A 9,384-nucleotide genomic window follows, 5' to 3' on the forward strand; every position below is an offset into this window, starting at 1 on the left:
TGTGATATTTTGAGAGTACTTTAGAAAACCCATAAGATTTCCATTTTAATTACTCTGGTTTCCCTTCAAGATTTCCATTTTAATCTGTTTACATAATACAATTATCTAATTAATTTCATTAAATTTCATTAAATTAATTAGATAATTGTATATATAGTTTTTTTTTATAAATTTTCTATCAATTTGTTTCCTTAATATCTACTAAAATACATTGTTTCAAAAAGTTGGATAAATATTACTTTAAATATTATATATGAAGAATAGTAAAAATAAATTTTTCTTTTTGCAACGCGCAAATGATATAAAATTTTTATAACACTTTACATCATTATAGCACTCATTAATGATAAATTTAGATATGAATAAATATCTTTATCTACAAAATAAGTATATAGAGTTTTATTCATGCAAATTTGTTGATACAATGTGTAACGTAAAAGTTTTGAATCCTATAGAAAAACTTCAAAAACAGACTAGTGACAATTTCTTCTCTTCTGTTGATTGATTTTAGCCTGTTTTAATCCATGATAATAACCTGTACAATTACAGATATTAGAAATATTTGTGTTATTTTAAAGCTATTTGTTCCATACTAAACATTTGATTAAATACTATCTTTTTTTTAGTCAATAATAAATTTTTTGCTAGCTAAATTAAATTTAAATTGCAATTTCATTAAAATAAATCTTGATTGAAAGTAAATAATAATATTTTATACTTTCAGAATTTTTATACAAAACAACTTCTGATTTTAATGGTTCACATTGAAAAATTGACTAAACATATTTGGTACAAAAAAATTGATTTTAAAAATACTTTGTTAAAAAAATTGACTAAAAATACTCAGTTAAAAAAATATTGTACTAATATTCTCTATTAATTAGATATTAAATAGATAAATATAAACCAACAAACTGACATTAAACATTTAAATAATTACCTGTATGAAACCCACTTATGTACCATGACATCAACATACTGGATAATGCATCTGCATCAGTCTCGGGTAACCTATAAATGGTTATTATTATTATTACTTTTTCATTACTTATATTTCTAAATTCTCAACTTACTTAGCCATCAATTGTGGTGGTAAGGGTGGCGCAGGTGGCATTGCATCTATTGTTCTATTAAAATGTCCAGGTTCAGGCATAAAATTTTTTTTTAAAGGTGTAGAATTCTCTATATCATAATCCATCCTTTCATCTTTGATTTCTTTGAAATTTTGTTGAGAAAAATAGGTAGATATGTCAGAATCTATAGCCTCTTCATTAAGATTTTGTGCTAATGCATCTTCCTCCTGAGCATTTTGACTTTGCAATCCTTTTGATTCCAAAAGAGAACTCAGTTCTACTTTTTGTGAATTCTGATATCCTGCAATAAAATAGTAAATAATTATTATAAATTGTATTATCAGATAATATAACATTAATATTAATATTAGTTAAAATATTTTCAAATATTATATTAGAATAAAAATAAAAATATGATATACAGAATTATATTACTTTAATAAAGAATAATTACCAACAAATTTCACTGTGCACATGCCAGAACTCTCATGAATCTTTGATACAATAGCTTCATAAACTTGTCCATCCACTGAATATACTGCACGGCAAGGAGAACCAACTGACCATTTCTATAAAACAACAGTAAAAAGCAAACCTTTCATATATTCTGTCCTATATCATAAATGATGATAAATAATAAATATGAATGTTACCTTGAGAGTCTTCTTTGTATGATCCATATGTTTAGAATTTTGTGATTTCGATGTCATCTGTTGGCTAGGAGCATCCATAGCAATGCGCTTTGCTACTTCCTCTTTGGCTAAATTTACAGCCTTATCATATGCTTGTATTAATGCTGTATCATCCCAAAGAGTTTCATCTCCACTTGTCTACAAATTATTTTTATATTTATTATAATAATTACTGTATTTATTTTGTAATTACTGTAAATTTCCACAAAATTTGACAAAAATCAAGTGAGAATGTTAAGTTAACTGTTTCTTCAAATTATTAATTACTCCGTTCTTTTCAATTAAACTTTATTATACACTTTGAACATTAAAATTAAATAAGTATTGGAGTACGTTCAAAGAGATTATATAAAATCGGAACAGAAAAGAATATTTAATTTCGGTATAGATACATAAGATCTCTGTATCTCTGTTTATATGTATATATTTTTTTTTTTTTTTTTACGTACGCTTCCATTTCCCCTCACAAACAGCACATTTTCGTCAGACATTTTATCTAACATACAGTTTACGACTTTAAGCTAAACAAAAACTTGTCATTGCGGCGTCAAGGTGTTTTACATTTTTTCTAATTTGTAAATATAACCTTTTTACATTTGTACTTTCTGCACTATATAAAATCAGACAGAAATCTGAGAGAGGTCACAACTCACATTGCCGTTTTTCATACGACACTAAGGCTGAAATCACATGGTGCGACATAAAAGTACGGAACAGAGAGTGCGTCGAGTAGAAACAACCAATTAGAAATTTGCCGCAGTGTCTACTCAAGCTCTGATTGGCTGTTTCTATAACATACTCTCTATTCCGCACCATGTGATTTCACCCTAATTTCTCGCAATCATTAGGGCTATCGCACACAAAATGCGTAAGCTACATGTGCATAGCATAGGATCGTATGAACCAACGAGCATCGAATATTAAGTCAACATATTGATTTACATAATATTACATTATTGATCCATACAATCTTATGCTATATGTTTATGCATTTTGTGTGCGATAGCGCCAACTGAGTTCATTTTAGAACCGACGAAACTATGTACACGAAAATATTATGGATTTATTAATATCTTTTATTACATATTATTTTAGCTGCGCGTAAACTTTTTTCATTTTAATACATGTTGTAGATAAATAATATTAGGTATACATACTTTTAAAAAAATAAAAATTATTTTATATATATATATATATTATATAAAAAATATATGTGTAATATATATTGCGAGGCGCTAAATGTATTGTGAGGAATATTATAGTATGAATTTACATATATATATATATATATATATATATATATATATATATATATATATATATATATTTATTAATATAAAATAGAAATCTAAAGATACAATTATAATTATATCTTGGAAGATTTCTATTTTTCACAAATAATCGTTAACACCATTGATATAATTTTATTATATCATTAATTTGTTAATATAATTTTCGTTTGTTGTTGAACAATATGTTTGTTCATTATAATAAATGTAATACGAAAATAGAATCATTAATGCAGTTCGTATACAGCAAGTAATAAAGATTGCTTTAATTATAATACTTTTACACATTATAAATATTGTAATCTCGTTTCACGTAAAAGCACGTGCGCACCGTACGCCCGCCGAACGCCAGACTCGGAATGAATGACGCACAACTGTCATGAGTCACGTACGCCGTACGCGGCTCCCCTCTCTTACTACGCGTGACGTCAAGGAGAAGGAAGGCCATGCTTTTTCTTTCTTTCTTTCTTTCTTTCTCTCTCTCTCTCTCTCTCTCTCTCTCGCTCGCGCGTGCGCGTTACAAATACGTATTATACTATGTGATACAATTTGACGCATTGAAATATATACAACAAGTAATTCTGAAATACATAAAATTTCTTAGCTAAAATGATATTATTATTCGATATATTTAACGCGCTTTAAAGCGTGTACACGTGAAACGAGATTACAATATTTATAATGCGTAAAAGTATTATAATTAAAGCAATCTTTATTATTTGCTGTGTATACGAACTGCATTAACGATTCTATTTTCGTATTACATTTATTATAATGAACAAACATATTGTTTAACAACAAACGAAAATTATAAATTACCTAACAAATTATTGATATAATAAAATTATATCAATGGTGTTAACGATGATTATTTGTGAAAAATAGAAATCTTCCAAAATATAAATAATTGTATCATCTTAGATTTTCATTTTGTGTATTAATAAAATATATCAAATTTATACTTATTCTTCGCAATACATTTAGCATCTCGCAATATATATTATATATATATATTACACATATATATTTTTATATACTACATATGTATATATAAAATAATTTTAATTTTTTTAATATTATGTATTTATTTATCTACAGCATATATATTAAAATGAAAAAGTTTACGCGCAGCTAAAATAATATATAATAAAATATATTAATAAATCCATAATATTTTTGCGTATTTTTAAATCCACAATTATAGATTTACCACGAACATGAATCAAAACTGGTTTTACCGTGGCACCGGAAAATAGATCTAGCTATGTAGTTTTGTTGATTCTGAAATGGATCCAGTTGGCGTTAATATATTGAGAGGAATTAGCGTCGTATGAAAAACGGCAGCGCTTGGCCTGTCTCAGCCTTCAAGTTTTTCTCTATTAAAACTAAAGAAAAATCAGAACTGCCTAATTATCATAAAAATGAAAATTAGAGAATAATTTCAGAATTATATTTATTACTTGACAATTTTTTAAATTTTAATTTACTATATAATTAATTACTCATATGTACATTTTTAATATATATATATAAACACAACACCACTTTTTATTTAATTTGCATCACATTTAAATTGTCATCAATGATATATATATTTGCAGAATACATAAAAATGGAACATATAACGAATAAATTGTAATTATTCATATAATTTATTTGTAACACGATTTTATATATATACGCTGATAAATATATCTGCATATATTAATAAATAATAAATTATATCAGGATCAACATTTTAAATTTGATATTATTTCAATAATAACAATTATTTTAATAATATGCAATGTGTGCAATATAAATTATTAAAATTGGCAGTGCGTAATATACATTTAATAATTTTGGTTTTTTTATTTATTTAAATACTTGAATTATATAAATAGAATTATTTAATTAGCTCATTGCTTTTAAAATCACATTTTAATTTTAATTGCTTAATTTTAGATATAGATCTTTAAAAAAGCTACATCAATCTGCAAAATTGATTTTTATATAGTATAAAATCCAAAAAGTCTATCACATCTATTGCATAATGTTATTATGAATAAAACATTTTTGTTATCATTCTGTACCAAAATTCTTATATGTAAAATTTCAAGTTGAATGTCATTAAATCCTGATTTTTTTCTTCTTAAATGTTATTTTAAGCATCATCACTCTTTGCCTCCTTTGCACTCATCAGAATTTTCCATGGAACATTGACCTCCTTGAGCAAACGCTTTAAGTACTTCGTCTTCAAAGTTGGGATCAAGCAAAATGTCTATACCTTTTGTTCCATGCATAGAATATTTCTGAAATACGGTCTTAGCCGCTTCCCATAAGGAACGATTGTATTCTAATATATGAACGAGAGGCTGTGCCGACGGGAATAGTAATGACAGATTACTAAAATATGAAATTATGTAATATTAAAAAAATTGTATGATATATATTATATAATATAAATATAAAATATAATAAATACAAAATATATAACATTGAAAGAAACATATTATTGAATACACTCACGTAAAAAGAGGAATGACTAGATTAGTAATAAACTGTATTTGGAGATCAGGAATAGATGCACGTTCTCTGTCCATCATTTCCACAGGCGCGTTGCCCATGCTCTTTTCTAGATCTCCTTGCGAGAAAAATTCATCAAATATCTGTTCCTGATGTAGAAAATTATCATTTATTTATAGACTACGAGTCTATAAAAGATTCGGATGTTAACAAATAAACAATATTTACCGCTGTTTTTTTTGAAACTTTCCAATCTTTGGTTTGATCGCTAAGGTCACAACAAGTCATAAGCATTTCGAATAACAACTTTAGTTGTTTTGCGTCATCTTTGTTATATTTATCACATATCATTTGCTTTTGTTTATTTATGCTACGAAAATGAGAAGCTAAATCAGTTGCAAGTATATTGCTCCTCAACAAATCCAAGGCTTTGCTGTAGTCGTCACTATCCAAACTTTCAAATATATTGCAACCTTCAGTGTTTAAAATACACATTGTTTGTGCTAGATGATGTCTCTATTAAAGAGAAAGATAAATAAATTTATTTTTATTTTAAACTAAATTTAACTCAATATTATATATATATATATATATATATATATATATATATATATATATATATGTGTGATGTCCTGTTTTACCTCCATAACCGAACCCTCTGAGCTGTAAAGGCTTGCTAATACAGTACCACACAGAGTTTGAAATGAATTATTAGTTCCTCTATGATCTATGTCATGACACAAACATGATACAAGAAATACCAACGCCTGTAGAGGTGTCATGTAATTTTCCTCAATAAGTTGCATGTTTTTTATCAATAGATATGCAAAATGTGCGACAGAAAATGCATGTGTCCAATTATGATAAGGTGCATCTCTGTAACCTTTCTTAACATATAATATAAACCTAAAAGAAATGTTATACTGAGTTATTACATATATTTTTAATAGATTATTGTTTATATAATAAATAATATATCTATATGATATATTAATACCTTGCAAGTGTCTGCATTTTAATTCTCCAATAATTAAGAAAAGATAAATCTGTGAACATTTTAATGGTATAGCAAGGCATATGTTTGTAAGGTACACTCCTTGGACTAAAGTGAAATTTATTAAAATCTTTAATATTGTGATCATCCCTACAATTCAACAATGCTTGCACAGCAGATTCTTCCACCTAGAAATAAATTTTCTTTTATGAATGCATAATAATTATTCTATATTCAATTATAAAATGTATTATGACAAATGTATACCTTCATGTGATACATCATTATCTCGTTACTAAGCTTATTTCGAGCTTGAGCATCCTGCATCTTTTTATAAACAATACTATGCATTATTGATATACCACAATAGATGCTAAACGCTGTCGCGATTTGTTCGTCAAAGGCATCAAAATATAAACCGTTTATTTTATTACACAGTTGAGCCACTCCTAAAATATGAGAATCTCATATAACATTTTTACAATTTTCATATTTTTATTAATTTATTTTAATTTTAATTTGTGATATAGTTTTATGCTTAATCAATTTAATATACGTCTAATTTACCAACAATGCCTTTCTCATCCCGTATTGGAAAACACAAGATATTTCTAGTTTTAAATCCTGTTGCCTCATCAATACCACTATAAAAGAGGGGATGATTATAGGCATCTCGGATGTTAAGTAAATTACCAGTAGTTGCAACATGACCAGCTATACCTTGCCCAATAGGAATTCTCATTTCACTTACAGTCTAGAAACAAATCATTTATGTATAGAATATTGATACCTTCTCAATCGATGTGTATAAAACTAACTATGCTTACTTCGTTCGTGGAGATGCCATCGAATACTTTTGCAACCAAATCCTGTTGATCAGGGTCTAAAAGAAATAAGGAACATCTCTCTGCATTTGTTAATTTTCTGACTTCTGCCATAATCTCACGCAAGAGATCAGAAAAATCCCCTATAAATTTGAAATAAAAGGTAAATAAGAAACATGTAGATTATATATTTAAAAACATAATTATCATACCTAAATGTGTGAAGAGCTTTCTGGAAACAGCTAATAAATTTTGACATTGTTGTTTCACACGAGTCTCTTCATAACAACGTAATGAACTAAGCAAATATCCGAGACAAAATCTGCAGGATTTTATTTTAAATGCATTAGACATTTCTGTTAACAATTGTGATGCGCAATAAATTCTTTTTACAATACCTAAAGCATTCTTGAACTATTTCTGTACAAGCATGCCTAGCTTCTTCTCCATCCGTATAATCTACCAGGCATACAAGTAAAACTGTATAACGTTTAAAAGGATGTTGTATCGGAATTGTTAAGAGGGACTGTGCTGTTGCATTTGTTATTCTATTAATATATCTCAATAATTCTTCATCAAGTTTTGCAACGCTCAAAACTGATGATGTTTTACTTATCACAGCCTCGTATAAAACATTGTTTGGTATCTGTAAAACAAAGTTTCTTTTCTTTTATATTTGCAAAACATCTACATATTAAATATATATTATTAAAAATATTATTTATATATCAAATAAAAAATGTATATTATTAAAAATATTATTTTTAGAAAAATAGGATACAGAACAAATTATTTTTATATTAGAAATATCAAATAATTTAAAAGGATATCTTATGATATTCATCTTACAAAGATCTTATTAAAATTATAATAAAAAATTAATCCATAATTTTATCAAAAATCCTTGTAATCAATTAAAGTACACAACTTTAATGACTAGCTATGATAACATGATATGTGACACTGATATATAAATAACAAATGTGTTTCTAAATGCTACATATATATATAATGAAAAAAAAATTTTCTATGCTCTCTATATTACAGATACTTCTGATCACTTGATTAAGATTATTTAAATACCCTCTTAATATCCTTTAGTTTTGTCGGAAACGTTTGCAGGAGAAACTTACAAGGAATCTCAATTCTCTGTCCAGAATTTCTTCGCCAATCACATGAATAATCATTTCCTCAGACTCTACCAGTATTGATATGAGAAAGACTAGTTTCGCATTTGTTGCATTCTGCACCTAAAAGAAAATTAAATTAAATTAATAAGGAATGCAAATGACTACCAAAAAAAATTATATACAATCGTAAATTCAATTGCATGTATATATTGTAAAAAAATCAGCTGCTTATAGACAGACGTCTGACAGACGTCATCTAGCAGACGTCTATAACCATTCGTTACTATTGGTCAATCAGCGCGTACGGTGTCGATCATTCAAAGATCGTTCCAACGTGAGGATCCGCGGCGCAATTGTATGTATACGACACGATTATAAATAATATATATATATAATAATATGTATACATATATATTTATATATGTATACATACGTACATATTTGTTCAGCCGTCGTTGCACCTCCGTATACGGTAGATCGCAGAGTTCCTCGATTAGAGAGAGGATCTTTGCCGGATCGGCAATTAAATTGGAGCTCATTTCGAGGAATTGGATCTAGTAGAGTCCGCATTCGAGTATCTCTCGTAATCATTTCAAAAAGTGATATGACTCGCCGGGGCTGAAACGATCGCAGGAGAATCCCTCGACGTTGACAGTCTCGCCATGATCTTCCGCGTGAATTAACATTAATTGATATCGGACTTATAAAGTTAATTATGCGTATACAGTATACACACGTGTACGTCAAGCGTGAATACGTATCTCCGCGAATTTGATTGTAATAATGCGTCGATATTCGATACACGACTGCACTGCGTTTTTGATTGTGTGTCTATTGATAAACAGAAATCGCGTGCGATTTTACATCGAGAAAGAGA

At 27.6% G+C, this 9,384-nt stretch overlaps 2 protein-coding genes across 3 annotated transcripts; both read right to left on the reverse strand.

Annotated features, from left to right (window-relative positions):
* Nucleotides 1–384: 384 nt before the first annotated feature.
* Smn (survival motor neuron) lies at nt 385–2,453 on the reverse strand. The gene is made up of 6 exons (XM_072890223.1): nt 2,215–2,453; nt 1,727–1,903; nt 1,528–1,642; nt 1,074–1,374; nt 941–1,011; nt 385–535 (listed from the first exon to the last, which is right to left on the reverse strand). The coding sequence occupies exons 1-6, from the start codon at nt 2,266–2,268 to the stop codon at nt 474–476; spliced, it is 780 nt and encodes a 259-aa protein (XP_072746324.1). The 5' UTR covers nt 2,269–2,453; the 3' UTR covers nt 385–473.
* Nucleotides 2,454–4,858: 2,405 nt separating this feature from the next.
* Nucleotides 4,859–9,369, reverse strand: LOC140664902 (cGMP-dependent 3',5'-cyclic phosphodiesterase). Of its 2 annotated transcripts, none has more exons than XM_072890520.1 (12): nt 8,945–9,369; nt 8,511–8,627; nt 7,776–8,023; nt 7,590–7,699; nt 7,381–7,520; nt 7,121–7,307; nt 6,821–7,002; nt 6,557–6,741; nt 6,201–6,465; nt 5,788–6,075; nt 5,563–5,708; nt 4,859–5,439 (listed from the first exon to the last, which is right to left on the reverse strand). In XM_072890520.1, the coding sequence occupies exons 1-12, from the start codon at nt 9,044–9,046 to the stop codon at nt 5,208–5,210; spliced, it is 2,202 nt and encodes a 733-aa protein (XP_072746621.1). In that variant the 5' UTR covers nt 9,047–9,369; the 3' UTR covers nt 4,859–5,207. The 2 variants fall into 2 exon arrangements, with proteins under 2 accessions (XP_072746621.1, XP_072746622.1); XM_072890521.1 differs by lacking the exon at nt 8,945–9,369 and adding an exon at nt 8,792–8,814.
* Nucleotides 9,370–9,384: the final 15 nt, after the last annotated feature.

Source organism: Anoplolepis gracilipes, chromosome 4 (genome assembly GCF_047496725.1).
Source record: "Anoplolepis gracilipes chromosome 4, ASM4749672v1, whole genome shotgun sequence".
Taxonomy (NCBI): domain Eukaryota; kingdom Metazoa; phylum Arthropoda; class Insecta; order Hymenoptera; family Formicidae; genus Anoplolepis; species Anoplolepis gracilipes.